Raw genomic sequence first — 19,938 nt, forward strand, 5'->3', positions numbered from 1 at the left:
TGCTCAATACAATACCTCGGTTGGCTTTTGATTGCTGCTTCCATGACATTGATTATAGTTCCAAATAAAATCCTTGGCTATTTTAATCCATCAAAAAATAATGATGGGGCTTTGGGCTATTAATAAAAATGTTTGTTTTCCTTACATTGAGTTGTATTCCATATGGAATACTGTAGTCTTTGCTCTTCCTCATACATGCTTTCTTAAGAAATAACAGTTTTAACTTTCAGCAAGCAAGGCGGTGTTAGCTGCATATCACAGATTATTGATAAGATTTCTTCCAATACTGATGTCACATTCTTCTTGTTATAATCCATCTTCTTGGATTCTTTGCTTTGTATAAGGATTGTGCAAGTATGGTGCAAGGATATATCTTAACATGTTTTTCCACGTTTAAAACTGTTCAATATCCCTTTTCTGTTTGAACAATTGCTTCTTGTCTATGTACAAGTTCTTGTCTATGTGGTAACAATATCTTTTAGAATAATTAATAATGGACGAAGCCCAAGAAGCTGGGGATAAATGCTGCCTCCGATGCCCAACTTTTCCATGATACTATTCCTCTCTGTTTCCCCTCCTGTCCTCCCTTGAATATATTTCCTCACATTTCTGGGTTCTGCAATTCACTGCAATGTCATTCCACAGAAACTTATGAAAGTTTGTGTTGTTCAGTCCAAAATCAGAATGTCAGGAATGGGTAAGCCAGATGCTGGATCCAGAGGTGATAAAATAACACCTCCTGCTTCTTAGAGGGCTCATTTTATATGCAAGAGGATGGCATTTCAGGGAATCATGTTCACAATTACAGAGGAATTCCATCATTATCTTCTCTCACCTTCTTATCAGACTCATCCAATGACAAGTTGTTTGGTTGTAGTCAAGTTGAGTATCAATAGTGCAATCAAATTAATCTTTTTAATGATATCCAAATATAATCTTTTATTATCCACCCCTGCACTGTATTTTATTTATGCACACACAACCTGGGAACTCTGGAAAGATGTTTCCAGTAAGCATTGGCCTCCAAGTAATCTTATTCAGCTAGGCTTTCCCCAAGGCCATTCAAGAAGCTTTTTTCCTCTAAGATATAGCATATCATTCCTTATGTCATTACAAGTAACCGTAACAAGATAACCATTAAACAGAGAGTGTGGCCTGATTCACACACTTTATTAAAGTCCAGCCTTAATCTTATTCAGTTCGTTTTCAGATAATGCCCTCATTTTGACTATAATCACAGGTGTATAAAGTCCAGAATTACAATATGTGACTTAAGATATTATGGCTGTAAGGGCCATATTAGTTAATTATAGCTCAGTCTGTCATTTGCATTCTTCCCAATGTTATACATAAATTTAAAAATGGCTGTTTATTTCTATTTCTTTTGTTACCCGCTTTAGACGGCATCTACTGACTGTTTCTAGAAATAGATATTAAAACAATTTATAGATTTAAGTTATATTATAGTGCACCTTGTTAAGGTTGATGATATGAATATTGGTTATATAGTCTACCACTGAACTAATAAGCAACATCATGGTAAAAAGAGAAAATATTGAGATTTCCAAGAATTTCTTTTTACTTGAATCAAGAATCATCACTCATGGAAGTAGTGATAAAGAAATAAAACAATGTATTTCATCCTATAAGTATGCTGAAAAATACCTCTTTAAAATATTTACAAAGATGTCACTTTGTTGATAAAAGTACATCTGATTTAAGCCATGGTATCTTCCATTGTTTTATATGCATATGAAATCTGAACTATGCATGAGTAAGAGCAATAAAAAATTGATGCATTTGAATTATGGTGATGTTAAAAAATATTGAATATGCATGCCAGAGGCTGCCAGAAGACCAAACGATTCTGTGTTGGAAAAAGTATAGCCACTTAGAAATGACGATGGCACAACTTACTATTTATAAAGTTCATCTCACCTATATTGGACACTTCATCAGAATCAGTCTTTGGAGAGTGTCATCATGCTTGGCTAAGTAGAGATCAGCTAACAGAGGAAAAGCTCAACAGGATGGTTGACACAGTGGTTGCAACAATGGTTTCAAACAAACATTGCTATATTAGTGAACATGGTGTAGGACCAGACAGTGTTGTGTTGTGTTGAACATAGGATCCCTGTGAGTTGGAAATCGCATCAGGGCTTTGACCTGAGGAAGGTGGTTGCATTCCAGGTGAATTTTATTTGATTATGGAAGCTTACAACTATGATTACATTGCATTAGACCAGGTCAGTGAACATTACTAGTTGTTAACCACCAAATCACTGAGAATCCTGGTCCAGCCAAGTAGACACCAAACCTTAACCATCACCTCAAATTTAAGATAATTTAACTACCAAATCCTGACTTTATTTCACAATTAGCCTGATTTAGGCATTTTGTAGGGTAATTTTTTTCTAGTTTAACGTATATTCTAGCAACTCATTCAGTTCAAATTTAATGGCTTCCTCTTTGACCCACACACCCCCTCCCTCCCACCAGTGCCCCTTAGTTCCCATGTTTCCTTCACATCAATCTGAAGGTTCTGGATTTCTGACTAAGAAGAGATTATTGGTAAAACTTTTTGGAAAAGTCTAAGGTACTTATCTTGAAGACTCATTTATAGAACATATTAACCTATTTTAAATGCGCACTTTGGTTGAATTTTGAGGAAGCTGGTGGAGATTCTGAGAGCATACTTAAACCATCCCCGAGCCTCCTTTGGACTGCCTCTATCTAATTCCCATTTCCATCTCTCTAAAGCAGTTCTCTCAGTACTACTTTGAAGCCTCTCTGATTGTCCAGTCGGTGTGGAATTTAAAGTGTTCATGAATTGGTCTAACTGCTGTTTCTCAAGTAATCAGTTATTAGCTTTCTGATATTCTATACTAAAGCCTATACATATTTCAGTAATTTTATAAATTCTCATTTTAAATTCCTTAGGTAAAATTGAGTTAATAATGAACCTTCATTTAAAGTCAATTCTAATGGTTTAACTTATTTTCTTTGGAAATAAGGAAATTATTAGTGTGACTTCTGGTGAAGCAGTTTTCTTCTGAAAGTTTTTAAGCCAGGCATGAATTCCTAAAGAAGTCAAAGGGTTTGTCTGCCCTTGTAAGAAAAGTATCACAAATACTTTGCTTCTCTGAAACATATTTTACTCTAAAGAAAGGAAGCCAGAAAAATTTTGCAGTTAATTAGAGACTTTATACGATCATAAATCACAGGTAAGAGAAAACATTTTTACTTGAGATTTTGGTGGTTATATATGTTAACATATCAATGTATTTATTAAAGAGAAATATGAAAGAATTTTATATAGATTCAAACAGTATAAAACATACTTCATTGTAGAACTTCTGTTTTAATTGTAGATTAAAACAAAGACAAACTAATTATACAGCAAGTATAGGTTAAATTCATTGTTTTAATGATTTATTGCAGAATTAAATTGGAGTGAGATTACAATTTTTCTATATAAATATCTTGTATTCATTTTGTGTGCTGACCTACATGCTGAATAATCTATGTAGGAAAAGAAAGGTGGAAAAACATCAATGAAAGCATTTCTATAAACAAATTAACTTATTCCTTAGATCCTTACTTTTCCTGTCTGATTAAACCCTCAGTATCCTTTGGATTGGAGTGCAGATAAACCCTTTAAAATGAAATTCTTTACCAATAGAAATGATCATAAAAATTGATATGCTTCTATCTGTAAACTAAATTAATATTCTTATACTGCTTATGAATTTCTGCCAGAAGCTGTACTTTAAATAATGTGTACATTATGAATAAAATATAGATATTTCAGCTTCAAATGCATAGAAATAGAAAACATACTTGGGAGTATATGCAAATATTACCATACATATGACAGAAATATAAAACCATTATGTCTTAACAGTTTAAAATTTTTGAAATGTTAAGAAGAAACAAATACTTTAAAAAACAATTAAATAACAATTTAATTAGATTACGGGATCAATTACAATGCCTATGCTAAAGTTATTTGATTATTTACCCAGGCAATATCTGATTTAGCAACAATTATTTATATATTATTTTAAGAAAAATTTAGCTCAAGATTAGATGGTTTCATTGAAAAGGTTTCAATAGCATCTAATAATTTGAGGTGCTTTATTTTTTAATTATTTAATTGTAGATGTTTATTGGTCAATAACACTTGTTATATAAGAATTTTTTAAACGTACACTACAATAATTAAAATTACAGCTTTCTCATAAACACTACATGAGTTTTCATATTTGCTCCTTTGTCATATTTTCCTTTTGGTTTTTAAAAATGATATATAATCTTTTGTTAAAGAAACAAAAGAGTATATTTAAGTCTGTACATAGTACTTTCATAACTTATTGTTGTGTAAGGTAACTGTAATCATCCATTTCTACCCAATATATTGTTGTTGTTAGATACTGTTGATTCAATTTGGACTTGCAGTCAGCCTGTGCACAGTAGAATGAAACAATCCTGGGTCCTGCACCATCCTCACACAGTTGTTCCTGTCCTTGAGGCTGTTGTGGCAGCCACTGTGTCAATTCATCTCATCAGTCCACGCCACTAAGGGACTTCCTCTCTGCTGTTGCTGCTGCTTTAGTTTACCAAGCGTGATGTCTTCCAGCTATCTTTTTTGACATCTCCCGAGTATGTGAGACATCTTCTTATCCTTGCCTCTAAGGAGCTTTCTGGTTGTACTTCTTTCAAAATAGATTGGTTTGTCTTTTTAGCAGTCCATAGTACTTTCAATATTCCTCACCTGAACAATTCAAGCAGATGGATTCTTCTTCAGTCTTCCTTATTCAATGTCCAGCTTTTACATACATATGAGGCAATTGAAAGTACCATGACTAGGTTCAGGAGCACGTTAGTTCTCAAAGTAACATCCTTGCTTTTCAACACATTTAAGAGGTCTTGTGTAACAGATTTACCCAATGCAACACATCCTTTGATCTCTTGACTGCTGCTTTCACAGACATTGTGTTAGTCTGGGTAGACTAGAGAAACAAATCCAGGGAGACACTCATGTGTATAAGAAAGAGCTTTATGTGCAAGAGCAATTGAATATTGAGAAAACATACCAACCCAGTTCAGATCAAGTCCAAATGTCCAATATTAGCCCATATGTCCGATAGCAATCTATAAAGTCCTCTTCAGACTCATGAAACACATGCAGTAATGCCGAATGCAGGAAGATCACAGGCCAGTGGCTGAGAAGTCTTGTGGATCCAGTGATGTTGTAGGCATCTCAGTGCTGAAAGGGGTCTCCACATGGCTTCTTCAGCTCCAGGGCACTAGAGTAGCTCTGTGTCTTATCAGCTGCAATTCTTGCATGGAGTTAATGTGTGTCCCGCCTACAGCGAGCTATTTATCTCCATGACACCTCCAAATGAGGTCATCAAGCTGCCATCTGATTGACAGACTAAACTCCACCTCTTCACTCTTAAATCTCAAATTAACAACAGATTATGTGACTACCACAGACATTGATTATGGCGTCAAGCAAGACAAAATGCTTGACAACTTCAATCTTTTCTCCGTTTATCTACTTATTGGTCCTGTTGTGAGGATTTTGGTTATCCTTACATTAAGTTGTAATCCATACTTAAGTAACAATCCTTACTTAAGCTGTATCAGGCAATGCCTCAAGGACTCCTCACTTTCAGCATACAAGGTTGTATCATCTATATATGGTAGATTTTTAACAAGTCTTCCTCTAATCTTCCTGCCAGATTTTCTTTATATAACCCAGCTTCTTTGAGGATTTGCTCAGCATACAGACTGAATAAGTATGGTGCACACCTGGCCATATTTTCTTGTTCTAGTCTCACACTGCTTCATGATCCATGTGCAAGTTCTGCAGGAGCACAATCAAGTATTCTGGAATGCCCAGATTTGTTATTACCCACACAGCTGAATGCCTTCACATATTCAATCAACACAAATAAACATCTTTCTGTTATTCTTTGGTTGAGCCGAGATCCATCTGACATCAGCAATGATATATTTGTTCGAAGTCCTCTTTTGAATCCAGTCTGAACCTCTGGAATCTCCCTGTCAATGTACTGCTGCAAGCATTGTTGGATGATCTTCAGAGAGATTTTATTTGAATGTGGTATCGGCGATATTGTTCTGTGCTTTGAGCATTCTGTTGTGTCATCTGTCATTAGAATGGGTACAAATATGGATCTCTTCCAGTCAGTTGGCCAAGTAGTTGTCTTCCAAATTTCCTAGTCTAGACAAATAAGTGCTTCCAGTGCTTCATCAGCTTGTTGAACATTTCAATTGTTATTCCATCAATTCCTGGAGCATTACTTTTGGCTAATGTTTTTATTGCAACTTGAACTTCTTTCTTCATCATCATTGACTCTTGATCATGTACTACCTCCTGAAATTGTTAAATGCCAACCAGTTCTTTTTGGTACAGTGACTCTGTGTAATTTTTCCATTTCCTGATGCTTCCTGCGTCATTCAATATTGCCCATAGAATCTTTGCTTTAAGCAAGGTAGGATGTCTTGCCTGCCTTTCACAGACTGTTAATGAACCGTCCTCCAATCCTAAAGTGTGTTCTAGAATTACATGCTCAGCAAACAGATTGAATGCATGTGATGAAAGGATATAATCCTTAGGCATACATTTCCTGCTTTTAGATGACTCAGTACACATTGGTTCTTTTAGAATGGCTGCCTCTTGGTCTCACACAGGTCCTGCATGAGCACAGTTAGTATTCTGGAATTCCCATTTTGTAACGTTATTCATAATTTTCTATGTTCTATATATTCAAATGCCTTTTTGTAGTCAATAAATCATAAATGACATCTTTCTGATATTCTCTGTTTTCAGCCAACGTCCTTTGAACATCAAAATTGACATTGTCCCATAGATACTGAATCAAGCTTTTATTATCTGGCAGTTCTTTGTCTGTGTACTGTTGCAACCATTTTGAGTATATCTTTAGCAAATTTGTACTTGTGCATGATATTAATAATATTCTTCAATGCTTTACACATTGTGTTGGGTCACCTTCGTTGTAATGGGCACAAACATGGATCTCTTCCAGTTGATTGACCAGGTAACTGTATCCCGAATTCATAGAGTAGACTCCCGAGTGCCTCTTTGTTGGAATGTTTCATTTGAGAATGCAGTCTGCCAGCTTCTGGAGCCTGGTGTTTCACCAGTATCCTCAGTTCTTCATCATCTGATACCCCTAAAATGGGTGAGTGTTAGCAGATTATGTACTTTCACTTGACCTTATTTTTGATGCTTCCTACACCATTCATAATTTTGCCCACAGCATCCCTCACTATAGAAACCGAGGCTTGATATTTTTCTTTGGTTTCGTCATCTTTAAAAATGCTTTACATTTTCTTCCTTTTGTTTTCCTAGCTCCAGGCCTTTGCACATTTCATCATTACACATTATTTTGTCTTTTTGACTGAACATGAAGTTTTTGTTCAGCTCTTTTACTTCATCCTTTCTTCCAGTCACTTTAGGTTCGTAAGATTTTAGAGCAAGTTCCAGAGTTTCTTCTGACATTTATTTTGGTATTTTCTTTCTTTTTAGTGACTTTTTGCATTTTTCCATGTATGTTGTTCTTCATATCATCCAACTCGTCTGATCTTTGCTCATTATTGTTCAATGCATCAAATCTTTAAATTCAATGCACCGCATTTTCTTCAGTTTCAACCTGACAAATTGATGGTTTGTTTCATAGCTGATGCCTTATTCTGACTATTTAAATTAAGCTTTTCCTTGGCTCTTTCCACAGATGCAGTCAATTTTTTCCTTGTGTATTCCATCTGGCAAGGTTCAAATGTACAGTTTCCATTTATATTTTAAAAATATGTATTTGTAATGAGCATGCTGTTGGTTTGCAAAATTCTATCATATGATCGCTGGTATCCTTTTTATCACCAATGTTGTGTTTCCTAGGTACCTATTCTTTCTCCCCCAATTTTCACATTCTAATCACTAACAATTACCGATGCAATCGTAATTGGATGTTTAGTCAATTTCAGACTGAAAAAGCTGGTCAAAATCTTTGATTTATTCATTTTTATCTTAGTGTTTGGTGAGTAAAATCAGATAATAGTTGTATAAACTGGTCCTCCTTGTAGTTATATGTATATTATCCTATTACAGATAGCACTGTACTTCAGGATAGACCATAAATGTTCTTTATGACAACGAATGTAACACCTTTCTTCTTCATCTTGCCATTTCTTGCATAGTAAACTATATAATTGTCTGAGTCAGAATGATCAATATCAGTCCAGTTCAGCCTATGTCTAGAATATGAATCTTGATGTACTCTGTCATTTGTGACTACTTGCAATTTTCCTAGATTCATCCTTTGTAAATCGTGTTCCTGTTATTGATGGATGTTTGCTGCTATTCTCCTTTGAATTGTGTCACATCAGGAAACGAAGGTCCCACCTGCTTTGCTCCATCTATGTCATTAAGGTTGAGTCTACTCTGAGGATGTAGTCCTTTCCTTATGTATTTTGAGTATCATCCAAGCTGAGAGTCTCATGCTCTGGCATTATATCAGGTGATGTTTATGAATTAAAGTTTATTCGAATTTCAGTGGCTAAGTATTCAGAAGCAGGATACAGTACATATTTATTCTTCATATTTTGTTATAGACTGGAAGCTCTGCTGAAAGTTGTCTGCCATGGTGTCTCTGTTTGTATTTGAGATATGGGTGTCTTAGCTTCTAGCATTACAGTAACATGCAAGCCACTGCAGTATGACAAACTGATAGATGAGTCATTTTAATTATAAACATATGAAAATGTGAAGAGGAGAGAAAAGGTACATTTAATTCTGACATGACAGGTTTTTCTATGTCAATGAGCTATGCTCATGGGTCATTACAATATGAGTAGTTAAATCCATGTAAGTGCTAATAATTTACATTTATTATAAGAACCCTCTTTGCATTTTGTACAGTATTCTTAAACACTGCTATGCAGCTATTGTTACTTTGTGATTTTATCTAAAATAACCTTATGACCTAACATCAACCAAGGGCCTGGTGTATGCTTTGCTACTATTTATAAGCATTACATAACAATTAAATTCATTTTATTTATCATACCTAAGTATTTTCAATCACCTCTTAAGCAAGTAAAAGCTAGAAAATGAATAAATCCTAGCTCCAATGTAAGAACAATTAATTCTTACATTATGGCTCTGCTTGATACCTTCTGAAATGATCACTAAAGATAGAGGGGTGATACAGCTAAGTGTGAAGAAAGTTGATGGTGCCCAGCTATCAATCAGAATAGTGTCTGGAGTCTTAAAAGGCTTATATTCAAACAAGCAACCATCAAAGTAAGGAGTTAACTAAGTCCACACAAAAGAAGTACTCCAGCTTGTGTGATCTAAAGATGACAATTACAAAATATGAATATTTTGTATCAGAGCATCAGAGCTAAAATTATGAACACTCAATTTATGGAGGGCTATGGGGGATGGTGGGAGCCCAAAATCCATCTGCAGAGTATCTAGTCAGACTGAGCTGATGGCAGGTCCACTCTAGCCACAGGCAAGAGTCTCAAACAGCCTTACAATCAGGCAGAGAACATTTTAATCTTGATTTTGCTGGATTGAACTTGATATGTGGCCAGTTGATGTACCTAGAGACATGACCTGAATTTGTTCTTGGTGCGAGTATCTCTACTTGTTCCAGGACAGAAATTTCTTCCATGGCTCTTTGACTGTTCATGAGGGTCGTTTCCTTCTTATGCATTAATTTTATTTTTGTCTTTCTACTATTATGGTCTTATCCTTACCACCTTAGGGTGATTTTGTTTTTTATTGTTATTTTGTTGTTGTTGTTGTTGTTGTGCTTCCCAGCTGTGAAGCACAGGAGAAGGGCTGCATAAGGATAATAATGGATACAAAAGGGTTATAGGGAATTCAAGGATGGAGAAGGGTGATAGGGAGGGATTGGGGATTTCAAGAGTAAATAATGAAAACGGGAGCATAAGAATTGATTGTGATTGCACAACTCATTTTAAAGGTGATGTAACCATGGGAGGTGCAGGTAGGGTGGGGATTGATGTGGTAATGATTGTATGATTCTCCTTGATATGATCGAACAATTGAACTATTGAAAAACAAAAGAATACTGAAGATTAATTAATGTATTTTAGTTAGTGTATTAGTGAAGGATATTGACTAATAAATACATTGGATTTTAAAAATGTATAGCCAGAATGCTCTTTGGAAGCAAAGATCTTGAAAATTTGTCTCATGTGCTTTGGACATGAGGTCAGGCCCAGTCTTTGTAGGCCTTCATATTTGATAACACAGAGAATCAGTGAAAAAGAGAATGACCCTAAGCCTGTTGATTACCACAGGCTGCAACAATGGTATTCAACATGGCAATGATTAGAGAATGGTGTATACTTAGGCAGCGCTTTGTTCTGATGTATCTAACATGAAAAATAGCAACATCAAACATAAAGGTGATAAAATGAAAAATTAGGTTTTCGATTTGAGAGTTTAGAAATATGAAAAGTATATAAAAGTTTATGAACATAGTGCCCCTTTGTAGGGTTTCTGATACTGTGAAGCATTATGGGAGCAGACAGCAGCGTTTTCCTTCAGTGGCATTTAATTGGTTTGAACCTGTGACTTTGCAGTTAGCTGCCAAATGTGTGTGCAAATAGTAATTTTCATACTAATAATTTGATACCAATGCTGTGTCTCTTTAACTGTGGAGGTAATTAATATAAGAATTCATGAGGAAATATGTTATTCTCAATATATATTCATAAAATGCCATGTTAATTGCAGATTAAGCCAACTTGAATGTAATTCTATTTTGAATAGAAAATCTAATAAATATAAATACTTTACTTCAGTAAATACCTTCTGTTAACATAGATAATTAAATTTCTATCAGCACAAAAGGAATTAGGTAATACAAATTGTTTTTAGTTTTTTGCTCTCTATTTATTTTGAATTTTGCATTCATTACCGTGGATCATTTAGAAAATATAAAAGTAAGATTCCAATGAAAACTGTTATTTAACATTTTGAAAACCTCATTCAATATCAATATCTAAAGTATCTATGTTTTAAAATAAAGTTGCAAGTCATAAAATTTTGCATAGGTCTTTTTTTTTTTTTGCATTGGCTTCTGAAACTTTTGTCTGTTTTGCATTTTATGGTTAAGTTCTAAGTTTTTCCATTTTTTTAAATGTAGCTGTAGTTAATTATTAGTATTTACTTGTCCCGTCTGTTTAATGGACACTTAATTGTTTCTAATTTTTAGTGTAATAAATAATACTGTCATGAATGCTCTTGTGCACATTTTTGGTTACCTATTTATGAGTTCCTGTAGTCCATTTAATGAATGTAGAAATAATGGTTTATTGGACATGAGTAATTTATTAGACATGAGGAATTTAACCAATTCCTTTTGAAATTGGTTAAACTTTTTTACCACAGAAGTCCTAAGACCCTGCTGCATTAGTAGGTTTCTTGACTCTTTGCCAATCTAATGGATAAAGTAATATTACCTTATTTATCTTAATTTATATGCTTCTGTTTCCTAACAAAATTGAATATCTTTTTAATAGACTATTAATATAACCACTTCTGAAAGATACCACTTTATATATTCTGCCTATTTAAACATTTTTTTATTGATGTTTGGAGATTATTTAAAATACATTTTGATACTGATCTTATCCTTTTTAGAAATGCAGATATATTCTCTCAAATACTGATTATATTTTTTAATGAAGAAAAGATATTAATTTTAATGCAGTGAAATTTTATTTCCTTTATGGTGACACTTTTATCCCTTCCTTAAGAGATCCTTTCCTCTAACTAGTTAAAAAATTAAAAATTGCTTGTGAATTTAAAAATATATAAATATATTTTTTGTTTTATTTCTTAACAAATATTTCCGTGTGTAATGTCTAAACATGTCTACTGTCTTAGGTAAACATAGTATAATCAAATGAATCATTTAGCATGCATATAGAAATATATTTAATTTACAAAAATTAATTTAACTTTGTATTCCATTAATATCATCAAAATATTTTAAAGCAAAACCTTTTATTTTGAGATGATTGTAGAGTGGTATCTGTAAGGAATAAGAGAGAGAAGTATATCGTGCCCTTTACCTAGTTTCCACCTAATGAAACAGCCTCCAAAACTAATGTGCTGTGAAAACCAGGATAGGCTCCATCACCATAGAGATCCCTGGCATTCCGCCCCACCCGGCTCTTTTTTGTTTTTAATATTCACCTGTCTTTTCACTAATAACACCATCACCCCCCCTCATGCCATTCCTAGCCTTAGGAAGCCAAAATATATTCTCCAATTCTCTAGTTTGTCTTTTCAAGATGGTTATATATTATTCAGTCAGATAATAAGTAACCATTTGGGAATGCCTTTCCATTAAATGTAATTCTAAGTGGCTGTGTGCTATCAATTTTAGGACCTTTTAAAAACAATTACACTGCTGAATTGTTGTGAGGTGTCTCAGCCACCTCAGCCACTCTCTGGGAACATCACAGAACCTGCCGGCTCCGCACTGTGCCCGCAGTCCTTGCTATGCTTGAGCCCACTGTTGCAACCAGTGTGTCCATCCATCCCACAGAAGGGCTGCTTTCCCACTGTCTCTTTCTTTTACCAAACATGATGTGCTTCTCAAAGGGTGGGTTCTTCTGAGAACACATCCAAAGTAAATGGGAGGAAGTTCTGCCATCTTTGCAACAAAGGGCCAAACCAATGCCTTCAGGGAAGTGTGGACTCTTCATTGAATACCACATTGGAACTCGAACTTTGAATGATACCTTAAGTTCTTTCAGCTTGAGAAATACCAAAGAACATTCTTCTCTTCTGGCTTTCTAAGTCCAAAAGTTTGTGTATTTCATTATAATATGAGGGACTTCAAAAAGTTCATGGTAAAATAGAATTAAACTGGAATGGAACTATTCCACAAATGTTTTTTTTTTCATTTCACGAATGTTTTAAAGTCTGATATTTCAATTTATCTTCTTGAGTCATACTTTTATATCTTCTATTTGATTCTTGTACGTACTGATTCCATCCATTTGGTTATCTAATCTACATTCATTCTTCTTTAAGTTTTTGGTAGAATTCTCAAATGTAGCAATATGGGTCTAGAATTTTCTCTTTTGAGGAACTATTTAGTTACAAATTAAGAATTTTAAATGGATATAGTACTATTTAGGCTGTTTAAAATCTTAATTCAGATTTGGTAGCTTGTCATTTTTGAGTCATTGGTTCATTTTTTATAATTTTAAAATTTATGAATATATTTATTACCCTCTTAATGATGGAAGGATATGTATTGACATCTGTTTTATTCTTGACATTTGTGATAACAGCTTCTCTCTTTTAAATTTTTGCTAGTCTTACTAGAAACTTATCTATTGTACTGATATTTTTCAAACAGCAAACATTTTGTTTCATTGATTTTCTCTTTTCCAATGCTCACTTCCATACATTTACTCTTTTCCATTTATTAGAATCATTCTTCTACTAATTTTGGAGTTGCTTTATTGTCCCTCTTCTTTCAAGAGATATGAACCTAGATTATTGACTCACATATTTTTCCTATTTTTTTAATTTAAGGAACTAAGTGCTATAAAATTTCTTTTCAGTTCTGCTTTAGTTATATCCTCCATATTGGGGTATTTTGCACTTTAGTCTCTAACCATTTATTTGTATTTATTTAAAATTATATTTTATATTATGTTAGCTTATAGATGATTTAGAAATGGACTGTTTAATTTCCAAATGTTTAGAGTTATCTTTTGCCATTCTGTTATTGGATTCTGGCTTGACTGCATCATTGTCCAAGCATATGCAATACTCTACCTTTCTTTCTAGAGTAGTAGAAAGAAAGGTCAGGTATGGATTCCTTTTCTTGGGGCAGAGGGATGTCAGAGAGTAAGCAGTCCTGCTGCTATGATGTGCTTCCTCTCTTGTACCGTTTGCCTTCCTGTTTCCATCTTCCAGAGTAGTTCTTTCACTGTTCCATGTGTGATTTCCAGGATTTATAGTTGTGCTGAGCAGGAAAGAACAGGGTGAAACACATGCATAAGACATTGTTTGACCAAAACCCTCTGAATAATATAATACTTTCACATTTTAAATCTTTAATATTACCACTGAACTTTTAAAAAACACGTGGCCTATGATTGGAATCCAAGTTTGCTGTATTTCATATAGGTATCTACTTTTCTCAGGAGAGTTTATTATATGTATTTTTCTCCATTGATCTGTAGTACCATACCTGTAATTTATCTTGTTTCATGTATATATGAATTTATTTCTGAACTCTCTTTAATACTCTCTTGGTCAGTTTGTTTACTCTTGTGACAAAATCACACTTTAAATTATAACTTTTATTAAGTTTTCATATATTTTGTAACAATTTCTTCAAACTTGTTTTTCAGAACTGCAATAACTATTCTTAGACTTTTCCTTTTATGCATAAATGTTAAACAAACATGCCAAAATCCTTTAAAAACGTTCTTAGAATTTTAACTGAAAAAAACTAAGTTTATATACCAAGATGGAGAGGACTGGCATCTTAAGATATTGGACCTTTTATACAATAATTATTTAAAAAAATATTAGGGTTTTCTTTTATTTATTTCAATAACATATTTCTTCATATAGGCCTTGCAAATGTTTTTGTTGAATATATTAAAGTACTTATTTTTTCTGTTATTACAAGTGATAACTTTTAAGATAAATAACTTATTCCTTTGTCAACTTTGAGGCCTTTTTCAACAGAAATCAAGAGGGAGCCTGTGATCTCAGAGCAAGATCAGCTCCCTGCCCAGTATCACAAGTCCGTGACACAAGAGAGAACTCTCACACTTGGAACCAGCCCAGACTTCGGAAGCACATCACTGACAAGAGGCAACAGAGCCCGCAGGCATTCATAATAAAAGCACCAATCTGCAGGACACCACACCTTTTGGCTCATCAGAAACCAAATTGGAAACCTTGAGCGGCATACATACCTGGGCCATTTCCACTTTTTCTTTCCTCAGTAGCTGGACTCTTTCCTTATTGTCAGTCTTCGAAAGGAACTCAAGGCTCCCAGCTCATCTGTCTAGGACCCTAATCATCCCTCAGACTCCTCCATCACATTCTGACCCTATTGCTCCCGCCCCTTTCTTAATGCTTGAAACCCTTTCTCAGTACATCCAGGAACTCAAAATTAGTCATCAGAAAAATACTCTATATTCTCACCTTTTTTTCATAATACCTATACCCTTTGTATAATGGAAATCTAGCTTCTCTTTGACGACAATTTCGTTTTCAGAAAGTACTGTTCTGATAAATGATTAAGCCTTTTTAAGCGTGGAGGGCGGAGTCTTGAATTGTGTTTTTCAGTTCCTGTGCTATAAATAGCCCCACCATTGATATATTCTAGCTACTTCATTGAACATGAAGTTGAAAATTGATTCAGGGAGTTAGTTCTCTGAACCAGTTTTAACCAGTGTCCTCCAGCACACCACTGTCTGCAGTATTTCAAAATGGTAAGCCATATTCGGTACTCGCTAGTTAACCCTAACACTGAAACGAGGTAGGATAAGCGTCCTCTCTGCTCCTCATTGTTATTTTCTGTCGATTTATCATCTTTCTTCATGGATCTGCCTTGTCTTCAATCTTACGTCACCCGATTATACTATTCACCGTATCTTCTGATTGTGGGCATTTTTTCCCAATTCGTTTTTTTTTTTGTCATAAAAATTAATAATCCCTATGGCATTGTCACTTAATTAAAAAAGACCTCTGTGATATTTCTAGTGATTGAAATATTCATGTTATAATCCTTGTAACATTATATATTCTTTTTTATTTTATTTTTATATTATATATTATTGACAGCTGTCTTCAATGTCCTGTCCATTCTCAGCCACTCACTTTTCTGGTTGTTCCTAGGCCATGTTACTGCATAACTGACATGATGTTTTAAAAGCGTTTCACCTCCCTCAGATCTCCCATACACTGAAATGTTCCGGGGCTCAGTTCATGGACCTCCAGTCTATGCCGTTGTAATGCCGTAGGTGATCCCATCAAGTCTCACGGCTTTAATTCCTATCTATATGTCAATGACTTTCTGTATTTTAAACTGGGATCTCTTATCTGAATTCTAGTTTTAGGTGAGGGTAAGTGAAAAAGTATTTCTACCGCTGTTTTAGTTCATATCTGTACAAGATTATCCCAAACAAAACATTTATAAACATGTCTCTGCAATTAGTAGGCAAGTTCTATCAGAAATACAGTTGTCTTACTTTCATTAAGCTGATTGTAAGAGTATATTTTTGTGCCACATGGAGAAAACAATTTTAAGGTCAGGCCTAATATCAAGCTTTGAATAGAAATCAAGCCAAATAATTAAAGCTTTGCAAGAAGCTTAGAGGAAATACTACCTCTTATAATATGCTTTTAAAAATTGGTTTATTTTTAACCATTTTACAGACATACAAATCATATACATTTCAGTATTCCAGTCACATTTACAAGAGTTGTGCAACTATCATCACAAACAATGCAGGGCATTTTTGCTTGGTTTGTGATAATGCATCAAACATTTTAAGGAAAGTCTGGTAGACCACAAAGATCAAGTGAAGGGAGGAAAGATAATCAACCTCAACAAATGAAGACATTGTGGTGAAAGTCCAGAACCAGTGAAATAAAGCTGTGGGATTGCCATTGACGTGATATCTGTGGAAGTTGCCTTTCAAATAGTTCAGCGTTTGCTACCTCTACGCGAGCTCCCAGCTTGATGGGTGCCGAAGGTGTTGGCCCAAGCTTTCCAGCAGTCTCCGAGGAAAGATGAAAGCGAACGAAGATGATTTTATGGAACAAATTGTAAAGAGGGAAAAATTTTGGATTTCCCAATACAGGCCTGAGAGGAAAGTCTAACCCACACAGTAGTTTTTGAAGGGATCTGGTAGGCCAATTCAAGTCACTGCAGAAAGATTAGCTCCTAAAGTTATGGTGATAGTTTGAGGGGCTTTCCTGAGGGTGACCTTGATAAATTTTCTTGAAGGACATAGGATGGTCATGAGGGTTTACTATGAAGAAGTTTTAAAAAAATTGAAAACTGCATTGGTGGCAAAATGGCCAGGGAGTGTTGAGCTTAAGAATGTTTCCTTTAGGATGATTAACATGTTTATTCTTTGAGGGTAGAAAGGGTTGTTCTATGACATTTTCATTGGGGAACCTTACCCTGTTCACCCTACAACTCTGGTCTTGTCCCTTTGGCCATCTGTTTGTTTCCCTAACACAAAGGGCACAGTATGAGTCTTTTGAGGATGCCCAAACTGCCATTTGGGATGTTGTAAATCAGAGAGCTCAGAAGTCTTTGGAGAAAGGCTAGAGAGATGGCATATACCTTGAGAAAGTGTATAGTCCTGGATGAAGGATATGTCAGCAAACAATAGCTTCACATTTTTGAAAATTTTGTTTAATAAAGATTTTTATGACGTTGTAGCAATATAATTTGATTACTGCAGTTAGATAACTATTCTATAGGAAAGTGATGCTTTCTGAAGTTTACTCAGGTTAATTAATGGAAACACCCTTCCCACCTTTATTTTAAAAATCGTGGAAGTCAACCTGTGTCATTTCTCTTACACCTCACTATTGATATAAATTAATTTTGGTTCTATGTTTGCAAAGTGTCCAGATTTCCAATTTTCATTTCTGTCTACAATATTATTCTCTGGTTCAAGCTGCCATCATCTCGAACTGATCTGCCATCTTCTGTCCTTGTGTCTTTCAGTCTCTTTTGAACTTACCAATCATGCTCACTCTCTTAATCACTTACTCGTCAATTTCATATCTCTGCTCAAAACTTTCTGTTAGTGCTGGTTACAAATAAAGTCACTCTAATCTTTGAAGCCCTGATTGAGCTTATTTCTTTTCCTGACAGCTCTGGCCACACTATAAATCCTTTGCTCAAGTTCAGGCACACTGATCGTGCCCTGTTTGGAGAGCATTAAAAAATGCCCTGACTTGGAGCTTTTGCACTTGATGTTTTCTGCCTGCATTGCCTCCCCCCCCCCACCCGCCCCCGCCCCCACTCCAGTGAATAGCGTATTCCTTACTTCCTTTAAAGATTTACTTAAGTATCTTCTTTTCAGAGAACGCCCATTACCAACACTGTCTACAATTTAATGTTGCCCCATACTCCTTGAGACTTTTGGAACTATTTTCTCCTTTGTTATTATTTTTCTCCTGATCTGTATAACAATCTAAGATGTCTATGTGGCACTTAGTAATTTGTTTATTATGTGTCTTTTTAACTAGAATGTAAGCTCTACGAGAGTAGCATATTTGTTAAGTGCATTGCTGTAGCCCCAGTGCAAAAAATCCCTGGCAAAAACTAGATATTCCATAAATATTTGTATTTGAATGAATGCATTAATGAAAAAAATTCTGTTCATTCTCATGATTAATGCAAGTTAATTTTAAATACAGCTATCTTTCTATGCTGTATATTTCTATAAGTTGTAGATTCTTTTATATTTTTTTATAGATGATGATCTATGAGCAATAATTGAGCATTTCTCACAATAAGTGAGCAATGATGGCTGTGATTTCCTCTTTCTAATCTGGAGATTTTAAAGGAATACTTTAAAATGTCACTCTAAAGAATAATATTTGTTGTAAATCTTAGGCAGATGTCTCTTATCAAGTTCAATACATTCCTTTTTTTTCATGCTTGCAATTTTGTGTGTGTTTTACCATGAACGAGAGTAAAGATTTTATTTGATCATGAATGAAGATTGGATATTTATTCTATTTCTGAGATTTTTCATGATTTTCTTTTCTAGTATTTTAATGCAATAATGACATTTATGGACTTTATATGGCAAACACCCTTTCATACCATGGATAAAATGAACACATTCATTATGTCTTATCTAATGTTCACTTAACTGGATACAGTTTATTTACCTTTTCTAGAGTTATATATTTTATGAATAAAATTAGCCTACAATTTTCCCTTTTATGTGCTCTCTTTTTATAATTTTGGTCTCAGTATGATAATTAATTGCTTAAACGAGTTAGATGATATTCTTTTTGCATTCTTTAGAAGAGATTTTATACTATATAACACCTTTTCCTTGAATGTTTTATATAAATTTATCTAGAGCTGGTTTGTATTATTAGAGTCTTTTATATTATAGACTCATGTTTTTAAAATATAATATATTAATACATTTATTACAGAATCAATATTTGTAAATATTAAAGTTTATCTGAGTTTGAATTATTGTCTTAATTTCAAATTTATTGGCATGCATATTTTCTTCATATTTCTTTATAATCTCCATGGAATCTATAAATCTTTTTGAATTTTCACTCTGTGATTGATATCTTTCTTATTTCTACTTCTCAGGTTTCCTCAAGCCTCATTTTATCAGTCTTTTTGGACACATATGAAATTGTTATTCTTTAGTATCCAAACTTTAAATTTTATTATTTTCGATTTCCTCTGAAGGAGCCCTGTTGGCATCGTGATTTTGCAGTTGGCTGCCAACCACAATGTCAGCAGTTTGAAACAAACAGCCACCCTGTCGAAAAGAGGACACATTTTATTGCCATAAGGAAATTTCAGTCTTGGAAACCGCATCACTCACATTACTTCTAAGGAAGCCTAGTGTACTGTTAGATATTGGTTGGACTGCTAACTGTAAGGCTGGAAGTTCAAACCCACCAGCTGCTTCTTGGTAGAAAGAGGAGGCTTTCTGCTCTCATAAGATTTACAGATTTTGAACTGGAATAGACTCAATGGTAGTGGGTTTTGGGTATTACATCTCTATTTTCTATTTCATTATTCTGTGTTTTCATTGTTATACTCTCCTGCCTATAATCTTTGGGTTTATACT

The 19,938-nt window shown here is 34.4% G+C and overlaps 1 protein-coding gene across 1 annotated transcript in view; it reads left to right on the forward strand.

The window, feature by feature from the left end:
• LOC101652497 (sperm-associated antigen 16 protein) overlaps positions 1-15,820 on the forward strand; it is a 101,808-nt gene extending 85,988 nt beyond the window's left edge. The window contains exon 11 of the mRNA XM_045296815.1: positions 14,802-15,820. Coding sequence (XP_045152750.1) covers positions 14,802-15,035 — 234 coding nt within the window. The 3' untranslated portion in view covers positions 15,036-15,820. The remainder of the gene's footprint in view (positions 1-14,801) is intronic.
• Positions 15,821-19,938: the final 4,118 nt, after the last annotated feature.

This window comes from Echinops telfairi, unplaced genomic scaffold (assembly GCF_000313985.2).
Source record: "Echinops telfairi isolate 266 unplaced genomic scaffold, ASM31398v2 ScPeMD7_3;HRSCAF=10, whole genome shotgun sequence".
Classification (NCBI taxonomy): domain Eukaryota; kingdom Metazoa; phylum Chordata; class Mammalia; order Afrosoricida; family Tenrecidae; genus Echinops; species Echinops telfairi.